The sequence below is a fragment of the Maniola hyperantus genome, chromosome 1 (assembly GCF_902806685.2).
Source record: "Maniola hyperantus chromosome 1, iAphHyp1.2, whole genome shotgun sequence".
Lineage (NCBI taxonomy): Eukaryota > Metazoa > Arthropoda > Insecta > Lepidoptera > Nymphalidae > Maniola > Maniola hyperantus.
This window is the reverse complement of record NC_048536.1, coordinates 5979442-6006121: the sequence shown is the minus strand read 5'-3', so window position 1 is coordinate 6006121 and position 26680 is coordinate 5979442. Positions and strand designations below refer to the sequence as shown.

Here is a 26680-nt window from a genome sequence, read left to right as displayed (position 1 = left end):
AAGAGCGTCACCGCGCCTTATCGCAGCCATCTTTAAACGAGCACGCTGCACGCCATCGCTGCTGGTACGAATTCCTGAGCGGCGATCGCCGTCGACTGCACTGACGCCTGAGCACTCCTTTCATTGTCCTTTACGACCGCGTCGCTTAGCGGCCACCTTCTTCAAGGTTATGGTAATTACCCGTCCGACCGGTGATATGCTCGTGAACAACGCTCATCATGTAAACATCATTATGCTATAGACTTTTTGTTAAGTAGGTGTCTCTCGAATCATAATTTTCACATTTGTTAATTGATTCAAATTGACTAATTAACATATAATTTGATAAGAGATACATCTATAATAGCCTACCTACACAACGACATAGCTACCTACCTCCCACTCGAGGCGATGCGGACGCGGTCTTGATGCGTAACGCATTACCAACTCCATTTAAAGGACAAACAAAGGACAAAATGTGCATTCGTTAACACGTGATTAGGTAGGTAGTAGCTACATGTCTTTGGTAGGATGTTCTTGTGGCGACCATCTGTACGGTATCGATCGAGGGAGGGTGGAGAGTGGGTCGGCTCCCGTCGAATTCATCTCCACATCGGTGGTTTAGCTAGGCTTTCGCATTCGCCTGCTGAGGCTGTCGGGTGGGTGATAAAGGAAACTGCCTACGTAGTCGGCCCCTAGCGGCTGCTCGGCGTATGTTGTCGTGCTATATATAGACTGTTGGCGAAGCTGCGACCGCGCCCGCCGCCGCCGCACCACACCGCGCCGACGACATCGCCCGACGAAAGGTCAATTGGCGCGCAAATTATTTGCGTCGCAGAATCCGCAATGTCGCTTACCATTCCACAGCTCTACATATACCTAACATACGCTGTATTATTAGCGGATAGATAACTTTTAATCTGCTTCCTGTTGTGTCTTCAACAAAGTTTAGGCCATCAGCTTTGCTTAGGCATCGTCAAGGTCTACACTCGTACTTACCTACTTAGTCGAAATTCCACGGACACGTACAGTACGGAGAGATTTGCCTCCTCGTTTCTCATTCGAACCGCTAGGATATGGAAGCATCAAATCTCCCCTCCACTTTAACATAGGTACCTATCTTCAAGTGAAGAGTGAATAGACATCTTCTAGGTGAGCACGCTCCATCTTAGGCTGCATCATCACTTTCAAGCAGGTCTGCTTGCAGCCAAGCGATGCTGGTTTGTGCATTTCAAAAAATGCTTCATAGAGAAAATGTTATACTTATCAAGACGTACTGCACGCTAGAGCTAGGCTAAAACACGATACCTACGTCTATATTTTCAATTTTTATGTAAAGGTAAAATGAAACTTCTTTTCTTATCGGACGTAACATAATCACAACCAAGCTAAACCTATCAGCACACGTAGAAAATTGATTAGGTACCTACCTACCTAGGAGTTGGACCTACCTAGTTAGTTACCTAAGTACGTGTTGAAATATACATACATACCTATAGTTTGTTCGTGCCCACTGGCACAGTAGTGCGGTCGGGCAAGAGGTTCTGAATTCAATTACCGGCTATTTAGACGACATGCTTCCGCTTACTAAATACTACAAATACTCGCATAATGATTCTGTAACAAGATACAGATATAGTTTAAAAGTAGTCTAATCTAAATATATAAACCGGCCAAGTGCGAGTCAGGCTCGCGCAACGAGGGTTCCGTACCACAGTCGTTTTTTTAGAGATTTTGCACGATAATTCAAAAACTATGATGCATAAAAATTTATAAAAATCTGGTTTAGAATGCACAGGTGAAGACCTTTCATAATATGATACCCCATTTGATATACTTAGTTATCTTACTTCGAAAATTGAAAATACTAATTATTCGTTTATAACCACAATTTAACTTTTTTTGTGTGATGTAACCACAAATTCACGGTTTTCAGATTTTTCCCCGTCCGTAGGCAGGTCTGCTAGAAGACCTACCTACCTCCCAAATTTCATGATTCTAAGGTCAACCGGAAGTACCCTGTAGGTTTCTTGACAGACCGACAGACAGACAGACAACAAGACAACAAAGTGATCCTATAAGGGTTCCGTTTTTCCTTTTGAGGTACGGAACCCTAAAAACGAAAAGGTGACTGACTGACTGACTGACTGACTAATCTATCAACGCACAGCTCAAACTACTGGACGTATCGGTCTGAAATTTGGCATGCAGATAGCTGTTATGACGTAGGCATTCGTTAAGAAAGGATTTTTGAATATTTAACCCCTAAGGGGCTGAAATAGGGGTTTGAAATTTGTGTAATCCATGCGCACGAAGTCGCAAGCATAAGCTACATATAGTTTCGTGTAAGGAGTAAATGAGTAGGTAGTTTCGTGTAAGGACTAAGGTCCGCCATATTCGTACAATATCAATATGTTGTCCTTCTAGTGTCCTGAGTCCTGACATAATCATAGACACTATAAGAAGCGGCACAAGTTGTCCTGAATCCTGACATGAACTTACATTTAGATACGGGTCTCCTCTCAGAATGAGACGGGGCTTGACCATAGTCCACGCTGGTCAAGTGCGGATTGGCAGACTATACACATACCTATTTTTTTTTTTTTTTTTTTTTTTTTTAATAGATATAGCGAGCAAGCGAGCAGGCGGGTCACCTGATGTTAAGTGATTACCGCCGCCCATGAACATTTGCAGCACCAGAGGAGCCGCCGATGCGTTGCCGGCCTTTTAGGAATTTGTTGGTCCGCCCCTTGAATAACCCCATGTTATAATCTAGTGGGAACACCGCCGATGGGAGTTGGTTCCACAGTTTGCACGTGCGTGGAAAGAAGGATCTGGCGCAGCGGACGGTCGAAGTGCACCAGACACTCAGATGGTGAGGGTGAAATTCCTTACGGTCCTATCACCTATCACGCACCTTTGAGAACATTATGGAAAACTCTCAGGCATGCAATTCATTCAACACCTCACCATATTAATCCATCACCGTAGCAAATGACGCGACGCCCATAACTCTGAAAAATTAGAAGTGCGCGCCTGGGATCTGTACCCCGGACCCCCCGACTAGGATGCCGAGGCTATCACCGTTTTTGTTGTTACATACCTACATACGTATGTTGTATTGCTTCGCCAAAGTCGGGCTAAAATGAAACAAGAACGGGTTTGATGCTAGCAGTGGTAATGGCGAGGCCGCACGCCGCGCTGAGAGGCAATGCTTCGTCACTAGTTTTACTTATTTGCGCCCATGCCATGGTTAGTCATGCTTGCAATGCCTGTGCCGACGCAATCCACGAGAACATGTATGCACCTACCTAACACAATAAGTACGTATAAGATCAACTAGCTATGCTCGCGACTTCGTCCGCGTGTACTACACAAACTTCAAACCCCTATTTCATCCCCTTAGGGGTTGTATTTTCAGAAATCCTTTCTTAGCGGATGCCTACGTCATAATAGCTATCTGCATGCCAAATTTTAGCCCGATCCGTCCAGTAGTTTGAGCTGAGCGTTGATAGATCAGTCAGTCAGTCACCTTTTCCTTTTATATATTTAGACGAAGATGATGCCCGCGACTTCATCCGCGTGGATTTAGATTCTTAAAAATTCCATGGGAACGTTTTGATTTTCCGGGATAAAAAGTTTATGTCCTTCTCCGGGATGTAAGCTATCTCTGTACCAAATTTCCTCAAAATCGTTTGAACGGATGGGCCGTGAAAAGCTAGCAGACAGACAGACACACTTTCGAATTTATAATATTAAGTATGGATTTAGATTTTTACTCAAATACAGCTCATATCGGTTGTTCTAGAAACTTTGAGAATTCACATATTGTAGATAAGTTGTAAGCATGTAAGTTTTGGTGATAGCCGTGGTTAAGACGTCGACCTTCTATTCTAGACGCCGTAGTGGGTTCGATTCCTGGCACGCCCTTCTAACTTTCCGGAGTTATATGTGCGTTTTAAGCGCTACCAGCCGCCCGCGCCGCAGTCGGATAATTATATCTAGGTATTTAAATTCTATCTCAAACAATTTGATAAAGGTAGGAAATTAGATAAAGGTGAAATCACCAGCCTCAAAATCCCTAATTTTATAAACGGCTTCATATAGCTGACAAATAAGGTAAAAAAGCGGTAATTTCTATAGTCTGCTAAACGAAAATGCGTCCAATATGTAAAAACGATACACATCCTCATTGACTCTGCGTCACATAACAATAATATATTATTCACGCGGGGACCCGTTCATTATCCTCCGACGTGACTTTATGCGACCGCTATGATGTTGAGAGATCGTCTCTAGAACAGATAAATGGACACAAATACTCCTCTATCAAAATATAGGCCCAAAGTTTGGCTTATTTCATTCTAATACCAACAACTAACACCACTGGTATTTATTGAACTCATATTAATTATTTTTTATTCCGAACGGATACCACTTTAATTCAATGTGCAAACGAATACTAACAACTTGAATTTGGTACAGTCAGCTTAGTAAAACCTAATCAAATTGTTTTCTAATCTATCTAAATATATAAAAGAGAAATACCACTCACTCACTGACTGACTGACTAATCACGAAATCTCAGGAACTATAAAGCCTACAAGCTTGAAATTTGGATAGTAGGTTCTTTCTAGGACGTAGATGTCAGCTAAGGAACGGTTTTGAAAAATTCCCCCCCTAAGGGCGTGAAAGGGGGGGTCGAAGGTTGTATGAAAGTCCTATGTTTTTGAAGTTAGAGACGTGAAAATCGACATTAAGATTACTAGCTTTAAATAATAAAAGTTTGTATAATTCAATTTAGGAAATTCCCCCCTTAAGGGCGGTAAAATGGGGGGTAAAGTTTTTATAGAAAAGTTTTAACTATTGTTATTTTTACTTGAAATTTGAAACGTAGGTTCTTTCTAGGGTGTAGATATCAGATAAGAAAGGATCTAACTAAATTCTTCCCCTAAGGGGGTGAAATGGGGGTTGAAAAGTTATATGAAAATCCTACGTTTTTGAAGGTAGACGTATGAAAATTGGCATTTAGGTATTCTGGGTTCCGTGCCTTAAGGTGAGACTGAGTGAGTAGGTAAGTGGGGCCTTTTGCAGCGGGAAAATTTCAGATCTCATGAGAAACCAGAAATTTTACGCGGACGAAGTCGCGGGCAACTGCTAGTACTTTTATAAGTATGATATATTAATATAAAACTTTTGCAAAAAAATGTGTTCCGATTAATTGCTGAGTATGTATTGTAGGTGATAAATGACTGATTTGATTGTACAAAAAGTTGATTTTCTGTGATATTTTGCAATTTTCAGGGTTCCGTACCTCAAAAGGAAAAAGGTCTGTCTGTCTGTCGTGTCTGCCAAGAAACTTAGAGGGTACTTCCTGTTGACCTAGAAAATTGGCAAGTAGATAGGTCTTATAGCTGACGTAAGGGGAAAAATCAGAAAACCGTGAATTTGTGGTTACATCACAAAAAAATTAAAATGTGTTCATGAACAAATAATAAGTATTTTTTTTCTACATTCAAAGTAAGATTAATATACCAAGTGGGGTATCATACAAGTATAATCTAAAACATATTTTTGTTTATTTTTATGCATAATAGTTTACGTTTACGGAACCCTAGGTGCGCGAGTCTGATTTTTTAGATTGTAAGTAAATTGTTCTGGTTTGATGTTTCTGTAAAAAAAAATCATATGCCTGTATAATTTTGCAAAAAGAACCAGAATTATGCATATCCATACTAAAAATATAAATGTGACTGTACCTTTATCTTTGAACTTGTTTTGGTATTAGTTAAAACAATGGTATCCAAATGATTTTAAATACCTACATATCCAAAATTGCAGACCGGCAGAATTCGAACCCGCGTCTCCTGGTATCACGTCTGACGCTCTGACCACTAAGCTACGGAGAGGAAGCTTAGTGGTCAGAGTAAGCTAATTGGAGAGGAACGGGGAATATTAGTCATTTAAAATGCCTAATATTCTTTTAAAAAAAAACCTTGAAGTGTAGGTAAAACACTATAAAAATTATAAAATACAATGGTATCCGTTTAGAATAGAAAATAAATATGAGTTCAAACAAATACCAGTTGTATTAGAATGGAATACTTAAATCCGAAGTTTCGACAGGAAATATCGACCGATAGAAATGGATATGACAGCGAAGTTCTTATAGAAGTTGAATCTGCTACAATAATTTACACTAGAATATGATGTAGAAGTCTACTCTTGTTAGGTTTTCACAATTCTAATCAAAGTGGCAGTTCAAGCTCTAAATTCAGTTTTGTGTGTACACGTCTCAACAATTTGAAAGCAAGAGTGTGTCCTCCATAGTCCAAATGACACGACATGCCCGATGCGATGGTCGCGATAGGGGAGTCGAACTTGAAAGAGACGAGAGTGAAAGGAATGCGAGCTTTTATTTTATTAACTAGCGCAGTATGGCGTGACTACATAATAAATTATTTACTTTGTGGGCTTTGATATTATAGTAGGTACAAACTCATGACGTGATAAGTACTTTTTCTCATAATTGCGGAAAAGCTTACCTAAGTATATTTTTACTTTAGGAGCTTTTATTAACTTTTCTTGAAAAAGTAATAAAATTATAATTATATGGACATAGCTGGGATTGACTGTTCTCAAATCTCAATCAAAGTGGTCTATGTCAAAAATTATGCGTTTGTATATTATTGCAATTTTTTCATTTTTGATGTTGTTGTTTTATCTACGTCATCACCTCAACCATCGCCGGTCCACTACTGAGAACTGGTCTCATCTCAGAATGGGAAGGCCATAGTCCACCACACTGGTCAAGTGCGTATTGGCCGACTTCGTTTGAGAACATTATGAAGAATTCTCAGGCATGCAGGTTTATTTACTGTGTGATATTTAATTGCTTAAAACGCACTTAACTCCAAAAAGTTAGATGTGCGTGCCCGGGATCGAATCCCGGAACCCGGAATAGGAGGCCATAGTTTTAACCACTCTTACCCTCTCACCGCTTAATCTTCGTGGGCGTGTAATTAATGTTGTCATCAAATCCTTTTTACCATACTGCCTCAACCTTTTACCAGCTTATTGGCCTGTTTAGTTGACGGCACATTATATTATGCAGTCTCCAACGCTAAATAATATTAAGTTCGCGGATGCTATTTATACATTCATTGTTGCAAACAGGCGAAGAGCACGCGGGCGTCACCCGCGTTGCGGCCTGCTAGTGAACACTGCAATGATATAAAACGCATACGCCGAAGTCCGTGGTGTCGTCGCCATCCCTGCATCCCCGGGCAACGCTGTTATACCGCTCTATAAATACACAGCAGGTGTGGTGAACGCGGGGCGGCGAGGGGTGCGCGGCGGGGGCATCCGCCTCTGCAGCGATCCAAACCGCTCGCAGCGGCCAACGGACCTTAGCGACGCCATATCGATTGCCAAGGCTCCCCCTGTGGCGCGCCGTCGCTCATTGTGCTCGGGCTGGGATGCCTTCTCCGGCCGTTTCCTGCCGCTGACTTGTCAAGTTGTCTGTTGACGCCCCGGCCCGTTCCCCTCGCCCCTCGTGCGCTCGGTGCCGGTCTCACCAGGACGTCCGCCAGCTGCTTCGAGTTGCTTTTAAAGCAACGCGCACTCGAATTTTAATATATTACCAGTCTCTTGAGTTGGTACCTCTACTTACATACATAAAAAAATGTTCTTGGTAGCACGAGTGGCAATAATTGATGTTGGAGCACTTTCTTATAATAATAGGGTACTTATATCGTTTACTTGTAAAAAATCGGATGCCAAATAGATAACAAGGTTATTTAAATATGTGACTTAGGTACTTTTACATAACGTGATTGTATAGGATAGGTATTACCTACTAAAGTACCTAATTGTAATAGCCGTAATGATAGCTTTTTTATACCACCATAATAAAAACCAGTCAAGTGCGAGTCGGACTCGCACACGAAGGGTTCCGTGCCATCGTACAAACCTATTACGGTTCATGAGATACAATCTGCTGACAGACAGACGGCCAGACAAACGGACGGACGGACGGCATCGTTAGCACCCTTCAGGTACGGAACCCTAGAAACAGACCGTAAATATTTTCTTAAAGTTTTTATAATAGGAGGCGGAAGGAGCAACTGATACTTTCTCGTGTACATTTTTTTTTGTATTAGAAAATTCCTCTTTTATAATAGGTAGGTAGTACCTATTACCTAGGTATGCACAGATAGTAATACAAGTCCTTACAGGAAACCATCACGGGACTAAATTAAATTTTGCCGACTTGTATGTTATGTTATTACCCCTATGTCATTGTCAACCAGTCGCGTAAGCGACATCTTCTATAATATAAAAATGAATCACTAAATGTGTTGCTCATCGCAAATCTCGAGAACAGCTGAACCGATTTCGCTAATTCTTTTTTTATAATATTCCTTGAAGTACGAGGATGGTTCTTACGGAGAGAAAAATTTCAAAAATTTGAATCGACTGTTAGGCGGAACGAATTTCGCAAGGGCAGCTAATAATAAATAAGCAGATAATAACTTTGGGTCAAAATTTTGTTTTACGTTTCCTTTGATGATGATCATCATGATCAACCCATCGCCGGCTCACTACAGAGCACGGTTCTCCTCTCAGAATGAGAAGGGGTTTGCCCATAGTCTACCACGTTGGCCAAGTGCGGATTGGACAGACTTCACACTGCACACACCTTTGAAATCATTATGAAGAACTCTCAGGTGTGCAGGTTTCCTCACGATGTTTTCCCATAACTCCGAAAGTTAAAGGTGTGTGCCCGGAATCGAACCCTCGAACTTCCGATTAGAAGGCGGTCATCCTAACCACTAGGCTATCACAGCTATGCTAATGCAACTATGTATATCTGAGAAGTGCGAATTTCTTTTAGTATGGAGGGGAGGAACAAATTATTTCGTGCGGTAATCGCGTCGTAGGTAAATTAAATAAAAGTTTTAATTTCCCCAACGTGTGTTTCCTTCCCCTGAATGCTTGACTCTCGAGGACTTGAGTGCTTCCTCCGCCCACTGTTGACTTCGCTGCGCACTATTGTAAAAGGATTTCTGAAGAAGTTAAATTTCTATTAAAATATTCTAGTAGGAAGATGTATAATAACAAAATAGGTGGATATATTTGACTGACAGTTTTTATTTACAAGAAATTAGAATAAGTATATCGCTTTATTCCAAAAAATAATAGGGTTCGTTCGGGACAGGAATGAAATTTTTTGCCAATGTACTTCTTATTCAAATCTTAGCCGATTTCTAAAATTATTTTTGTTAAGTTGTCAGTTTGGTTGTTTGTTAGGTTGGTTTCATGTTTTAGTGACGATCTGAGGAACAGTTTTAGGGAAGGAGGACGCGACGGTACTCCTCAAAGCTCCCACGGAATTTTGAAAAATCTAAACACACGCGGACCGCGGTTAAAAACGCGCGTGATAACGCGCGAGTTTTGCATAATTTTTTATGTAAAGGGTACCTACAGTTGTACTTTATCTGTTCAACTCAAATAGCGAGATGGTGATATCAAAAGAAAGCTTGGCTAAGGGTGCCTGTCCACTAGCACGGTTGTGTTAAGAAGACCAATTAGATTAAGTACCTACTATCTATACTAATAAATAAAATTGGAGTGTCTGTCTGTAATTTCAAAATAACTGCCCCATATTAAGCTTTAACTGAATCAAATGTTTTTAAAGTTTTTGTCTGTCTGTTTGAACGGGCTAATCTTTGGAACGGCTGAACCTATTTTGACGGGACTTTCACAGACAAGTAAAGGATTAACCAAGGAGTAACATAGGCTACTTTTTTAACCGACTTTCAAAAAAGGAGGAGTTGTGTTTTTCTACCTATGTACACAGACATCTCCGAGATTTCTGAACCGATTTGTGTTATTTTTAGGGTTCCGTACCTCAAAAGGAAAAACGGAACCCTTATAGGATCACTTTGTTGTCTGTCTGTCTGTCAAGAAACCTACAGGGTACTTCCCGTTGACCTAGAATCATGAAATTTGGCAGGTAGGTGGGTCTTATAGCTGGCTTTAGGGGAAAAATCTGAAAACCGTGAATTTAGGGTTAGATCACACAAAAAAAATTAAATTGTGGTCATGAACTAATAATTAGTATTTTCAATATTCGAAGTAAGATAACTATATCAAGTGGGGTATCATATGAAAGGGCTTTACTTGTGCATTCTAAAACAGATTTTTATTTATTTTTATGCATCATAGTTTTTGAATTATCGTGCAAAATGTCGAAAAAATACGACGGTAGTACGGAACCCTCAGTGTGCGAGCCTGACTCGCACTTGGCCGGTTTTTTTTTTAATCGATAGAGGAACCTTGCGACATTGTCCCATAAAAAATTCAATCCTGATGCTGTACGGGATCTGACCACCAAAACGACAACAACAAAATGAATTAAGTAAATTTAATTTTTTTTGTTATTTTGTTGTTATAGCGGCAATAAAAATATACATTCTGCAACTCTCTATCTATTATGGTTCACGAGATACAGCCCGCTGACAGACAAACGGATGGACAGTGCAGGCTTAGTGACAAGGTCCCATTGGCACCCTTCGGGTACGGAACCCTAAAAAGCGTTTGTTTTCGTAAGTTGTGCCGTGCCACACATCACATTTTATACATACCTACCTAAGCTAAGGGTTGGTTATCCCGGCGCTTCCTCCACTTAAGCATTTTTTTACTTTGTGTTTATCCGACTGAGTCTGATAGAAAAACTACTGAACTCGATCGATTTAAGAACTAAATAATTTTGATTTTTGACACATTGTATCGAAATTGGGTCAGCAAAAACCAAACGGGCGATAATGAGAAGATTGTTAAGGGTCGAATATTATAGGTTCAATTTAATCGGTTATATACCAAACTAGGTAAGTATAGGTATACATAGTTACTAATTAAAATATTTCGAAAATTTTTGCTAAAAAGACATCAAGGCTGCTTGACCTTCGACTAGTAGGTACTTACATATACATACCTACATTATGTATTTAATAACTAGGTGTCACGTTTCGTTATTAAGGTCAATGACCTCAGCTAGAACGGTAGGTAGCACGGAGTACTAATAGTTATTACCAATAACTACCAATAATGTTTGAAAATTGATATCAGCAACTAATAAACTTCATATTAAAACATAATTTACCACGCATCATTTAAATGGATAGGTAGTAGGTACCTACTTACTACGGATGTACCTACGTAATACTATAAACTATTAGGTATTAAGGTAGGTAGGCAGGTAGTGTAGATCACGTTTTAATTGTGATAGAGTTACCTAGGAGCTACCCATTATTGTATAACAACAGCTGATTGATACTTACCCCACACATGGTACGCTGTGCACATTATGTGGATGGGTTATTAGGTAGGTCTAACAAGTATGCATAAATAATAACTATCGAGTTAGGCAACTGTAGTGTGCGCTCAAATCATCATAACCAGCAATGTACTTCAAGTAAGCAATGTACTTCAAGTAATTGCACTTGCGGTTCCAACATATTTTTACGAAATGCGTTGATGTTATCAGCGAGGAATGCCTCGGAGGAGGTCGCCTGCTGCGTCGGCTCCCCTAGCCGCGCCCGTGTCGAGGAGGATGAAAAACATAGGATCATCACATGGGTCGGCGGTCGGTGGACCCTCCGCACCCGTCCCGCGGCCCACGCGCCCTCGCCGACCGCCAGCCGCCACCGGCGCTTGTCGGTCGCTTGCCAGCCGGCCGCCTCCGGCCTCATTCTGCCGGTGACGCTCTCGCGCTCCGCACACGCGACCGTTGCTGCGCCGCGCTCCGCTGGCACGCCCCCCGCCCGCGCGCCCCTCGCACGGCCCTCCGCCGCCGAGCGCGGTCCCTCGTCTCGGCACGCATAACCGACATCGAGCATTGTTTTGTTGCAGCGGAGTATGCTACAACAGATGTCCTCGCCGCAGAGCGCGCAACTCGGCGAGGTCGCGACTCTCGTGCGCCCGCTCGAAGGCCGCCTGTGCGGCGACGCATCTTCGGAGGCCTCCTCGGACGCCGCGGAAGATTTTGAATTGCCACAGTGCAAGATAAAGAGGAACTACAACTGCACCAAGTGTACGTTTTATACGCAAAACCCGCGCGCTTATCTCGTGCACACGCGTGACGTTCACTTTGAAAGACTCAAGATTTATGATTGCCCCTATTGTATTTATGCTTCCCGGCATCAACAGAAACTTACGAGGCACGTAAAGATGGTCCACGAATCTACCTCCGTTAAGGAGACGGGAACGTTACTACCGCCCACTTCGCAACCCTTGGAGCCGATAGAGAAGATGGAAGAGTTGCTCGAGGAAGTGGAGGAGTGCGACGATATGCAAATAGATGTGGAGGACTACAACGAAGAGGCACTCGAGCGCAACTTCGAGACCGAGTCCGCGAGCGCAAACGACGCAGCACCGGACCAGCCGACAGACAGGAGCAACTTCTTTCCCTGCAGCAAATGCAACTACGTCACCCATATAAGATCGAGATACACGAAGCACGTTAAATACCATTCGATGCCTATGATTAAGTGCACTATGTGTGATTTTCGCACGCCTTACAAGTGGAACTTGGATCGACATATGAAAAACCACGGTGGGAACGGGAGTTTTCACTGTACCATGTGCAACTTCACGGCAGATATCAGGCAGAGTTTGACAGTGCACGAAATGAATCACCACTCACCGCCCGTTGGCCAAACGGGTTCCAACCGGCGCCGCAACCGGGTGGGCGCCAGCGACTTGCCCGCTGGAGTCGACACGACGGACGCTAGCGCTCTCATTTTAATAGAGGAGGAAGGAAGTGGAGATTCACATTCGTCGCACTCTGCATCGGTGAGTTTCGCAGGGAGTGCGTGAGGCCGCGCCTGGGGGCCGCAGTGGTCGCTGACGTCACAGCTCTTATCACTCCGGCTTTACCGAGTGACTACACTGCACTCCACTCGACCCCTCGCGCGCTCTTGCATCATCACTATAACACCTTACGTACTTGCATGTTGTCCGCGTATCGTTTGCCTAGCGTGCATGATTATCAGTTATCAGTGTATCCCCACAAACATCATTGTCTAAATCAATTAGAAGGTAGTTCCTAATTATCAAATTACTTGTCGCCTAACACTTTCGATGTCGGTACGAACTCATGCAGGTAAATTACAAAATTAATCTTTGGTTTGGTTAACATATTTTGGAACTTAATAATTAGTTATTGTTTTGACTATGATTATTAATATTTTAAACCTAAGTTTAAACCGTAACGGCGGCGCGGCGATAATTTACCTATATTCTACCCACAAAATAAAATTATACCTACGTATTATTCGAGTAAAATCAACATTCAGTTCAAACAGGCTTTTTAGGGTTCTGTAGTAAACAAGGAACCCTTATAGTTTCACCATGTCTGTCCGTCTGTCCGTCCTCGGTTAATCTCAGAGACTATTAGTGCTAGAAATCTGTAATTTGGCATGGGTATAAATATTAAACACGCCGACAAAGTGGTGAAATAAAATTGTGATAAATATTTTTTTAGGGTAGCTCCGCTACATGTAAAGTGGGGATGAATTTTTTTTCTGGTCTACCCCATAGTGTGGGGTATCGTTGAATAGGTCTTTTAAAAATACTGTGGGTGTGGGAACATCATTTTTCGGATTTCTAGATCCGTTTGTAAAATATGATGTTTAATTTTTATTAGAGTCAACTCATGGTGGTTTTTATTTGGTACAGAGTTAGCTTACATCCCGGGGAAAGACAAAGGCTACTTTTTATCCCGGAATATCAAAGAGTTTCCATGGGATTTTAAAAAACCTAAATCCACGCGGACGAAATCGCGGGCATCCTCTAGTTAGTTAGCAGGAGACGCATTGGTTAGAAAAGTCCTCTCGCAATAATTCGCAAATTAATTTCTTATTCCCGGCTTGGACTGAAGATAGACTTAGAAATTTAAGGATATGAAAAATAGATCTTCCTATAACTGAAAAAATCAAGTACTCTTCCTCTACCTCTTCCAGTCATCCAATAAACTGAATTTCTTTATCAGTTTTATAATTTCATCATAAGTTTATCACTTGAGTTGACCATTTTTAGGGTTCCGACTTCCGTACCTCAAAAGGAAAAACGGAACCCTTATAGGATCACTTTGCTGTCTGTCTGTCTGTCGGTCTGTCAAGAAACCTACAGGGTACTTCCCGTTGACCTAGAATCATGAAATTTGGCAGGTAAGTAGCTCTTATGGCAGACATTCGGAGGAAAATCTGAAAACCGTGAATTTGTGGTTACATCACAAAAAAATTAAATTGTGGTCCTGAAATAATTATTTAGTATTTCGAAGCAAGATAACTATGTCAAGTGGGGTATCATATGAAAGGTCTTCACTTATGCATTCTAAAACAGATTTTTATTTATTTTAAACGTCAGTTTTTGAATTAACGTGCAAAATGTCGAAAAAATACGACTATAGTAAGGAACCCTCGTTGCGCGAGCCTGACTCGCACTTGGCCGGTTTTTTTTAAACATAGGTATCATTTACTAAGCTAAAAACGGCAAATAATTGTATGATGGCAACAAGCGATGAGCTTTCGTCAAGGGAAATACATTTTCACGGAGTATGGAAATGGAAGGGCTTATTTAATAAAGAGTAATTTAAAACCTGTTACGCGTGCGACGTTGCGGACATCCGCTAGTAGGTAGGTGTAACACTGTTTAGCAAACGAGCAATCCGCGACGATCTCTCTCTAGGTCGTGGTCGTAAGCTTCATCGCTGAGAATCGTTACGATTACCATTCATCATCAATCATCATCATCGATCGATAGACGTCCACAGCTGGACATGGTATCTTGAACGGACACACCACGGTCTTTTGCCGCCTGAATTGAGCGGTTCCCTGCGACTCGTTTGATCGTCGCCCGGTGCGAGGTCGCCATTCCAGCTAATTGGGAGTCAAATCATAATGTTGTAATAGTAGGTTTTCTGGGACAATAGTGGTGCTATACCAGTATACCAGATCTTTCCGTATACGACTGGACTAGGCACGATTTCTACTCTGGTTTGACGATTTTATTTATTATCTAATGTTAGTGTTAGCCAAGCTGTGATAGCCTAGTGGTTAGGACGTCCGCCTTCTAATCGAAGGTCGGGGGTTCGATCCTGGGTACGCACCTTTGACTTTTCGGAGTTATGTGCGTTTTAAATAAATAAATATCACTTGCTTTAACGGTGAAGGAAAACATCGTGAGGAAACCTGCATGCCTGAGAGTTCTCAAAGGTGTGTGAAGTCTACCAATCCGCACTTGGCCAGCGTGGTAAACTATGGCCAAACCCTTCTCACTCTGAGAGGAGACTCGTGCTCTGCATTGAGCCGGCGATGGGTTGATCATGATGATGATTCTTAGTGATAAGTAATAAGTACCTATTTAACCGGGACGGAAGTGCTTTCTGAGGCACGGAAATAAGATGAACGCTACATTCGGACCTCTAAGATCGGTCACCCATCCATTTAACGACTTGTTAACGCTTGCTTACCAGCAATATCGCATGCATTGTCACCTTCCTGTTAGATTGGTACCTACCTGTTCATATGCTGATGTATAATCAAACCGCATATCAACTTCATCATGACTAGAAAGTATAGATAAAAAACAAAATAATATGCGTCAAAATGAGATCCTGCTCCTTTTCAACCCCCCGACGCATAAAAATGGGAGTTATAAACCTGACAGTTGTGTCAGTCTGTCTGTGGCATCGTATTTGAATGCGACTTTTTTCGATGGATTTTAGCTATGCTTGATCAAAATCTGTTCGGCCGTTTGAGGATTATCACCTCTTTTCTCAGCTAGTTGGGCGGTCATTTGATATTTATATTAATATTTAATTTATTTATTCCACTTCTCAAATCGACTTTGAATTTACACGACACTACACCAAGTAAACACCTTGACCTAATGCTGTAACCAGGACAGGACAGTCGTCGGAGTACCCAACTCTTAATAAATTACAGCAGATATCTGGTGCGTGTAGGAGTAACTACATAGTACTTGGCGTTTAGACAGGGTTTCATGATGAAGCAGAAAGGTTTTTTTTAATTCAGTTACAAGTTAGCTCTTGACTGCAATCTCACATGGTGGTAAGTGATGATGCAGTCTAGGATGGAAGCGGGCTAACCTGGAAGGGGTATTTTCTGTTTTTATTAAACCCATGCCCCTTTGGTTTCTACACGGCATCGTACCGGAACGCTAAATCGCTTGGCGGCACGGCTTTGCTGGTAAGGTGGTAACTAGTCACGGCCGGAGCCTCTCACCATAGGTACCAGACCAGAAATGTAGAAATTATCAAATTCCAAACCCCTGTCGGGAATCGAACCCGGGACCTCGCACTAATAAGACCACAGCGCTTACTACTGCACCAGGGAGGTCGTCAAAACGTATGTGTGAAAAAATATTTATAGAGATTTACCTAAGATCAGGCATGTTGTTAAAAGTAAATAACAAAATCAAATAATTAAATAGGTTTATTTTCTTGTTTTCAGGAAATGGGGCTTCAATACATGGACAAAGAAGTTATAAGCTGCAACAGCGATTCCAACGAAGCCTCTACATCGGAAACTCCAAAAAACGAAAATATGCAATTGTCTAAGGATCCAGAGGGCGAAGTAGCCCTTACATCAGATGAAGCCAAATCGCAAAAACAAAGTAGAAAAGCTCCAAGACCTATTCCACAACTTATACCCTTAAATGCTTCAACTCCTAATCAAACTAAGACTCTTCCCGGTGAACCCCCAGCTAAGAAGTTTAAAGAGTCATCGAGAATACAAACAGCAGACATACAAAAAATGGAAACTTTACCTATAGACATAACTTTAACTCCAGTAAATAATCTGGCTGCAAAAGATACGTCCATCCGGAAAAAGAATGAATCTTTTTTTGACCGCCTGAAGGAGAGATTACTTACTGAAACTGGGGGAGAAGGTACTCTTGTTTGTAAAAATTGCAGGTTTGAAAGTAAATGTTTATCTGAACATTCAGTTCATGAGAAGAATTGCACAACGCAGTCGAATCGGATACCAGCAAACGCCCTGCATTCAAGTTTAGGCTCGACACGATGCCAACATTGTAGACATCGATGTAAATCAAGCGCCGATTTATACCTGCATATGCAGACGTGTAGAAAAAAAGACAGTGCCTTTGAAAACACTTCAGAAGGACATAACAATGATAGCACTGGAACCGTATTGAGTAATCACGAAAAGGATGCGGAACCACATCCTATGGAAAATGTTGTTTTTGTTTGGAACGACATAAGTCATAATAGTAATAAGTTTGAAACTCCACTAGATATAAGTATTAATGACGATTCCACCCTACCGGAGCAGATCAGAGGCTTCGAGCTAGATATTGTTGACGATAATGAAACAATGAATTTATCGCCTAGCCAAGCGGTGGGTAAAAAAGTATTTAAATGTCCGCATTGTTTGTTTTGGGCAGCCACTGCTTCAAGATTTCACGTACATATAGTTGGTCATCTCAACAAGAAGCCATTTGAATGTTCTTTGTGCAAGTACAAATCTAACTGGCGATGGGACATAACTAAACATATTAAATTAAAGTCAGCTCGAGATCCTGAACACGCAGATGCAAAAGTTCTTATGACGGATGAAACGGGAAGGCGTAACTACAGTAAATACAATAAATTTTTAGCGATGCCTGTAATGAACGAAAACGGTGAAAACGAGTTTCACTATATCGATCAAAACGCGGCCGCTGATACAGCATTAGAGGAGGAGTCATACAATGATGTTAACGAGAATGCCAATATACCTATGGAAATGCAACCACTAAATCTACACACTCAATCTATGGACTATAAGTTTGACATGGATAGTAGACTACAAGATGGTAAAAAACCTAAAAAGACAATGTGGAAATGTAAAAAATGCAATTACAAGTAAGTAGTTAGTGCATTTCCTTCAAAATTAATAACACATAGTGTTTAGTATAATTCTATAATTTAAAAGAGCAATTCCTGTAAATAAAATATATGCGATTAATTTCTCGGAAACGGCTCTAACGATTTGGATGAAATTTTGTCTTATAGATGTTTTATTTTTAAAGTTTATCTAGAATCCAGATAGGTATTATCCCTGAGTTCCTGCGGGAATTCACAATCAAACCGGTAGACGCTAGCAGAACTAGGTCGCGCCTAGGTGTTTACTATGTGTAACACTTGTACGTCATAGTATTGATAAAAACACAAGATTAAATCTTGTGTTTTTATCAATACTATGACTGATAATCAATATTTTTGTTTACTTAAAATATAGCAAATTTGAAAAAAAATGATCAAACTGTTTAATTTTCAGGGATTCCTCAAAAGAAGCGTTAATAGAACACGTCCGGGAACATTCCAAACCAGAAGACTCCGAAGACGTTAAATCTGGAAACAATGCAAACAAAAAACCAGAAAACATGCCTGATCCTGCAGATTTAGCTTATCGGTGTGGACATTGCAACCAACTCTCTAATTGGAAACATGTTATACAGGTTGGTAACTTTAAAATATACCTAATTTAAATAATTTAAATTTTGCATCGATTAGCTACTTAATCTCGATAACTTTTATGCAATCACAATATATTGTCATGTTAACAAACGATTGAAAATATTTATACAGTTGATGATGCACTTGTCTATAAACTTTCCTTTTAAAATTTTCAGAGACATTGCCGCTTGAAACATGATGGAATAATAAAAGTTATAACGACTGTGAAACCAAAATTAGAAAATATGCCCACAACATCGACAGGTGAATTTGGTGGTGATATGTGCACAAAATGTCCATTTAAGACAAATGATAAGAACGTCCTGGCATCACATTTACTACAACATCAACCTTCAGCGCAGTCAATATTCAAATGCTACTTTTGCCCGTTTTTCGTCAAGGATGAACATGAATTAATACAGCATCTTGTTTTACATGGAATTTCGGATCCAGAAGAATATATATCGAAAGCAATGGGATGCAAATCTCCTTTACCAGAACATGGAGCAAATCCATTAAATCCGTGCGCTACAAAACGACACAGATGTACAGAATGCCCCTATGAAACCAACAGTAAATCTCAGTACATGTACCACGAGCAGTTCCATCGATTACCAGCAGACACTCCTTACAAATGTCAAGAATGTAATTACAGCGTATCCAAGAGGCATTTGCTCCATCAACATATGAGAGTTCATGGGATTCTCCCTAAAAAAAGTGAAATGGAGGCTGAGATGGAAGCAATGTCATCGAATTCTAATCAGGCTGATGACAAATCTGAATGTTTTAATAATCTTGACGAAATTCCTTACGTGTGGGTATCGGCCAAAAATGAATTCCACAAAATGTATAAATGTCGTTATTGTTCTTACGTTAACTCACAAAAATGTAAAATACCTAGTCACGAAAAAATTCACTGCGTCGTATTTGAGAACAGTGACATAACAATTTATAAATGTCTGGAGTGTAAATATACATGTGATAATAAAGCAGGATTAGCGGAACATTCCAAAGCGCATGCGGAAATATATGGTCGCATTTATTGCCCCGTAGACATGGACGTGCCTGACGAAGAACAGATAGCCAAATTACGAAAAGTAATCGATACAGAGAAACGAAATGTGCTAGAGGAATTACCAAAAGGGGAAGAGCATATAGGTGAAAAAGAAACTAAAACTTTGTACTTTTGTCAAAAATGTCCAGCTCGATTTTTCGCTGACGGTGAATTAAAAGTTCATGATAAGTTTCATGACTTAACCTTTTCAAATAAATGCAAAAGCTGTGCATTTTCTGTACCACAAGATGATGATTTAAATAGTCATACATTCGTTCACACGGATGAATACAATACTAAAACCAAAATGCTGAAATTTATTCATAAAACTCACTGGGCTTTTAAAGAGCCAAAATTACAGCTTGTTCACTGCCCGCTTACGTCTGAGATTACGTGGATTGTAGCAAATCCCGGTAAAAATTTTGACATTAATGAAAATAACAATAGAAAATCTATAGAAACAAAACATACTCCAAAGCAATACCTGTGTAAAGAATGCCCAGCAAAATTCTTTAAAAATTCTGCACTAACATATCACGTTGGATTACATGGAGGAGATGGTGATCACAAATGTAAGAAATGTAGTTATGCTGTTAAAAATATCGGAAACCTAGCAAAACACGAGCTATTGCATGAAAATGAGACCAAATTATCAACATGCGATTATGAATCTGGAGATGATATGGACTTCAAAAACATTCCCTTATCAGGCACGGATTTATTTCAAAGAAAGACGGAGGCTCAAAAAAGAGTGCTCACGGATAAAGACAAGCTTGTGAAACCAAATGATCATTTTCCACCTGTACTCCAAGCTGATCCACAATTCGGCTATTTAATGCATGGAAATCCTGAGTTCATATACCCTACTTATCTTAAAAATGGACGTCAGAAAGAAAAACGTTATAAATGCCACAAGTGCCCATCGGCATTTGAAAAACGGGAACAATATAAGATACATCTTTCATTACATGGTTCGAAACAAAGGTATAAATGTGAACTATGTGACTATTCTGTAAAATATTACGCTAATTACGTTCAGCACATGAGGAAACATCAAATGAACGACGAAGCACAAGCCGAGAGGAAGAAAGGAATCAACGGACTTGAAGGACCTGAGTCTGAAAACATAGATGTAAAGCCAGACGATGGTGGGGATAATATAAAATTAGCAATTAAAACTATGCCAAAAAGACCGGTTAAAAGTGATTTCCAACAATTTTCAATAAGCGATCAACAAACCCTACGGTTGTTACAACGTAGGCGTTCTTTGAATGTTTCCGGGAAAGACGCAAATACAGCTGATCCGTCGCCTACCAAAGATCGGAGACAACATATGTGTTTACTATGTCCTTACATAAACCAGCGCCAAGACGCGCTCAGCAATCACTACAGGAGACACGATGAAACCGACTCCCTCAGCAGTGGTAACCATAAATGTAATTATTGCGATTTAGTTGTTATACAATCTCATTTTCTTCGAGACCATGTGAAAACTCACTTTAATTACCAAAAGCACCATAACCCTGAATGTTTTGTAGCTAATGAAAACATTCGTTTTACAATTACCAAATTGGATGAAAATGATTTCTCGAGTGATCTCAAATTAGATACCCTAAATAAAAACAAATTATCAAATAAGAAGAAAATATTCGTAAAAATCAAAACAGGAGAACTTTTTGTAGATTAGTTAGTTAGTTAATGCTATATGTAAGGTATTAAGTACCAACTCATGTAATATTATATTACCTACTGTGTAAGCTAAAATTAAGTAAATGTAAGTAAAGTGGGTAATATTATGATCAGATCCATGAGCCAAAAATAAAACTGTTGATATTCACCAAAGTCAAGCTTGCCATATTAGGTTAAAGAAGTTTCGGCTGATTTGTATTTTCGGATCATAGTAAGGAATAGTAGGGGTTAGAATTATGTAGTAGGTATAAAAATGATTTTGAATGGCCAGTATAGAAGATACCTACGGAGTTATTTGTCATGAATACCAATGTGCCTAAAAGTTTATTACAAAAAAGTACCTACAGTATATTGTTTTTGTGTAGTTTGCAAATGAAAGATAATACTGTAGTCTGTAATTTAAATACCGGTATGAAAATTAAAATTGGGCTATTATCTATATAATACATATTATTACCAAATCTCATATTTAAATTGAGTACTTAATAATATTATATTTATCCTAATTCATAATATACATAATATTAGTTAAACTGCTAGTAACAACCTATCAAATTTTTCTATTTGTTGCCCAAGGTCTATATTCGTCTGAACGAATTCTTGGGCATCATCTCGTAACAAGTATAAAAATGTATATTAATGGGGTTTTATTAATATTTTAAATGTGAAAGTGTCTGTGGTCTTTTTCATAACCCTTCCACTCATCTGATTTTGGTGGGGAGAAAAGTTAGAAACCACCTCAATTTGACAATATTATTGCCTCTTATAATCAATCAACCCTATTTAATTTATTCAAGAGTGGTTTTAAATACTCTAATATTGAAAATGGTTTTAAATATTGCAATATAATTTCATGTTCATTGTGGAATTTCAATACTTATAACTTGAAATTTTAATGATAAAAAAATTGTGCAGTTTATGCTAATCCTTACTAGGTAATATTGCAAACTATAAATTGTTTACAAGAGTGCCACATTTTGAGTACCTATAAAGTTTTTATCAGTTCATGAATATAAATATTTTGGTTTTCACTATGGTACTACTTCAACTACACTTCAGTAGACAATAACAGTAGTTCCATTGAAACAAATTTTAATGGTAATAATTAAATTTAAGCAGTACATACTGAATGTAATTATATTTTATTTTATATAATATTATTATTTTCAGACATTTTTTAAATTATTGTAGAATACAAACTTTTAAAATGTATGAATCAATAAGACAAATTGGTACTTTTTATTAGTATCTACTTCGTAGTTTGAATATATTTTAAGTATAATGTCCTTAAAGGGTTCAGTCCTCTTGTTGTGAATAAACAAAACAAATAAATACATATAATATGCTGCTTTTTGGTTTTCATATATTAACCTCATCCACAATAGTTTCAGAGACAATAAAATATGCTTACAACTTAAAGCATGTTAATTTATTTCATCTATTAATATTTAAACTAAGATTTCCTTAGCTACTATTATGATATCACTGCAAATCGTGGCAGTAAAGTTTAAATATGCAAATAAAATGCGTAAACTAATTCATAGTAAAAGTGAAGAATAGTTTATTTGATACACCAGTGTACCATGCCATAAAAGATACACTATTAGTCTAAAATATTCAAAAGCAGTCTTAACAGAATTTCCAGCGGTTACCACATTCATTGCAAAGCACAAAAGTGGTCATGGGTTCATCAGAACTTCTCGTCTGAAGTTGGTTGTATGTACAATTCTTCTTCTTACACTTGCCACATTTGAGCATTTCAGTTTTAGTACCCTGTACAGTTGCCAACTGAGCGTCGTCGATAGCTTCTTTAATGAACTTCTCTCGCAATTTCTTCATTTCGTCGCTCGCCATCTCTTCTGGCGTCATTTTGGCAAGACGAGAAGCAGAAATGACTCCGTTCCAGAAATTTGTTCTCAATGTTGGATTTTTAGGATCCTTGAGGTTTGCTACTCGGGATCGAACTCTGTTTTTGTACCTCATATCAGTGTTCTTAAACTCCATAAAGATACACTCTTCCAACTCTTCAGCCAGCTCTTCGGGAGAACCACAAGAGTTAGGGTTTTCACCGTCGGTTTTTAGGGCTTGTGTGAGGAGTTCTCTGCACTTGAGCCTCACAGCATCAGTGGTATTTGATTGTGGTGGGAATGAAGCTGGCAATTTCTTATCTTTTTCCTTTTCATCTTTTCGTTCTTTATCTTTGCTGGAATCCTTTTTTGGTTTGGATGAGCTGCCCGACTCCTTGCCTGGTGTTGATAAAAACTTTTTCCAATTCTTGATCAAAGTTTTACACAAAGATATAACTTCTTCATCCTTACTTGATTTTCGTAATGCATTCACTGTCATGCCAATCCTGGTCTTAGTAAGAACATCCAGATTGATGGCCATAGTCTGAAGGGTCTTTAATAGTTCCAAAGCTTCTTCTTGGCCCTAAAATAAAAATAAAAATTATAAGGATTTTGGATTTGGAAGTCACGTTTCTCTGGCTGCATAGTGAACAAAAAATAATGAATAAACTGTGAGTCTAAAGTAAAGCATTTGTTGATTTCGACAAACGCTTTAAATTCTTTCTTATTTACTGACCGGGTTAACTATTTTATTATTTATTTAGCGTTTGAAAACGAATAAGGCGCTGGAGGTAAGCCTTCAACTAATAAGCCGCTAAGCCCACCTACCGTGCCATCATCTGATGTCATCTTGGTTAATTTCTTTTGTATTTTCATAACATCCTCTTCAACACTCATTTTTGGTTATAAAATACAAAAAATACCTTCCCGCCTTATTTAGCAAACAATTTACGAAAAATATTGATAAATCGACCACCATACAACTTAAGCATAGACTAAAAAATTGTCATTTTGCCAGTTTCGTTTAGTTTTATCACAGATAAAAATATCCAAGTCTATGGTATAGCCATGAATGTATAACAATAATGAGTGGATCGAGCGTTCCAGTAGAATCGGGTAACATTGATCTATTAGAGGGGGTTTTTATGATTTCATTTAAAAGTTTTGCATAAATGGTATATTTTGTAGAATTAGGTGTTCCTATAGGGCTTTCGAACAATTCGTACAGAAAAAAAGGTGTTGTTTAGGTCCATTTTGTTTAACGGACTTTTCACTTTTGTGTAATTTTGGATAACTTTAGGTATCTACCTAACTTAGTGAATAGAACATTAAAGGGTAAATACGCATTATGTGAAAATTTCAACTCTCTATCTCATAGATTAATTTTTGGTCTCGCTCCGCTCTACCTCTATCTATTAGGTACGGGTCATGAGCTGGTGTAGCCCGCCGATAGATAAACAGACAGATGGACGGACGGCCGGACAGCGGAGGCTTAGTAATAGTGTTTATTCGGGCAAGGAACCCTAAAAAGTAAAACAATGTATAATAATGGCCCTTTATGTAGATAACTAGTAATATTTTTATTACAACCCGCATCGGGGACCGCTGAGAATATTATTTTGCTTAGTGGTCACAACGCGACAACTAACTAAACTTAATAATTAACCTAGTTAGCCTTTAGTTAGTTTCTTAGTTCCATGCATGATGCATTAATATTTCTTACGAGATCTAAGGCCTGCAGTGGTTTGATAGTAGTGTACCTACTAAGTAACTCTTTTTATTATTTTTATTTCGATACAAGTTAACCCTTGACTGCGATCTCAACCTTGTTGTAAGTGATTATGCAGTCTAAGATGATAAGCGGGCTAACTTGGAAGGGGCATGACAATTTCTTCAAACCCGTACCTCAATTGGTTTCTACGCGGCATTGTACCGGAACAAATCGCTTCGCGGCGTGTCTTTGTCGGTAGGGATAGAAGATGACATACTTATTTTTTGGAATGAAGAGCAAGAAATGAAGAAAGTCAAAGAAGAGCTAACGTTGAATTTCGTCCCAAGGGGTCCCAAGGTGCTGGAATGGCGACCTTGCACCGGAAGACGCAGCGTTGGAAGACTCCTCACTAGGTGGACGGACGACATTAGAGGAGCCGCCTACCGTGGCGTGTGGAAGTCCCTACAAGAGACCTATGTCCAGCAGTGGATGTCTATTGGTTGATGATGATGATGAGATCTCGTTCAAACAATTTTCGGTGGAAGTTTGCATGTACATCAAATATTTTTTTTAGTTTTATCATTCTCTTATTTTAGTTCCGGGGGGGGGGGGGGGGGTGTCACACACACATTTTAACCACTTTGGAAGTGTCTATCCATAGATACCCCACCCGTATGGGTTTGATGAAAAAAATATTTTTGAGTTTCAGTTCCAAGTGTGAGGAACCCCCAAAAAATTTTTTTTTCTATTTTTGTGTGAAAATCTTAATGAGGTTCACAGAATACATCTACTTACCAAGTTTTAACAGTATAGCTCTTATAGTTTCGGAAAAAAGTGGCTGCGACATACGGACGGACAGACAGACAGATAGACATGACGAATCTATAAGGGTTCCGTTTTTTGCCATTTGGCTACAGAACCCTAAAAACGGGTCGAATTGAGAACCACCTCTTTTTGGAAGTCGGTTAAAAAGCACGATTAATGGTGTCTCTTCAATCCTTCTTCTCGGGTTGAGGCTATTTTGTGGGCCTCTTGCATCGTGCACGCTGCAGTATTTAACAAAATATACCTACCACTAAGGTGACCGACAGAATACTTAATAGTACCTACTTACCACAGATGTTTAGTACTTTCAAATATCTTGCCTCTTCCTTGGTTTAACTCACTAAATAAGGAAATATAGTATACCTAGTAGGTACCTACAATTTCGCATATTATCACATACAAAAGTATAATCAATTTGTTTAGTACCCGCATCGATGTAAAACTATCCCATTCGCTTATTTCAACTAAGTAAGTACTAAGTATGTATGCTAATTGTATTTCTCACACTATTGTTTAAGCATTTTCCTCTATGTATAAGGGGAAGTCCCCTAACAGGTTAAATAAAATAATTAAAAACCAATAACTTCTTAGAAACCACATTTTCCTCAAGGAAGAAATTGCAAAATAATAAAATTATTACGTGATCCCAATGTTTCTGTAAATTATCCAAAATGTTAAAGTGCTCTTACACTACACACCAAAACTGCGCCGACCCGGCCGCGCTGCTGAACAATCATGCCGGCACAGCACGTGGGTTGCATGCGCGCGTGCTGGTATGCTGGCAGCTGGCGGATAGCGCTCCGCTCCTTCAATGTGCCCGCAAGCTTTCATCAGATACCTACTAACTGCGAACAGAACATGCTGCAGATGTCGCGGCTCTATTATTCCGGCTTGCAAAGTTCTGAAGCCACCGAGCGAATTCACCAGCACTAACCCGCCGGCTCTAGTCTTCTTCCTCCCAATTTCCATGTTCGCGAGTCAATTGTAGACGGGTCCTACAATTGCGAGGTACTATAGGTGGAACT

General features: G+C 39.5%; 1 protein-coding gene and 1 pseudogene across 1 annotated transcript; one reads left to right on the top strand and one right to left on the bottom strand.

Moving 5' to 3' along the window:
• The window catches only part of LOC117986841 (zinc finger protein Xfin-like), a 42741-nt pseudogene extending 20121 nt beyond the window's left edge, over positions 1-22620 (top strand).
• A 189-nt stretch (positions 22621-22809) lies between these two features.
• On the bottom strand, positions 22810-24134 carry TfIIS (RNA polymerase II elongation factor). The gene is made up of 2 exons (XM_034968833.2): positions 23948-24134; positions 22810-23702 (listed from the first exon to the last, which is right to left on the bottom strand). Exons 1-2 carry the CDS (start codon positions 24014-24016, stop codon positions 22902-22904), a joined length of 870 nt encoding a protein of 289 aa, XP_034824724.1. The 5' UTR covers positions 24017-24134; the 3' UTR covers positions 22810-22901.
• Positions 24135-26680: the final 2546 nt, after the last annotated feature.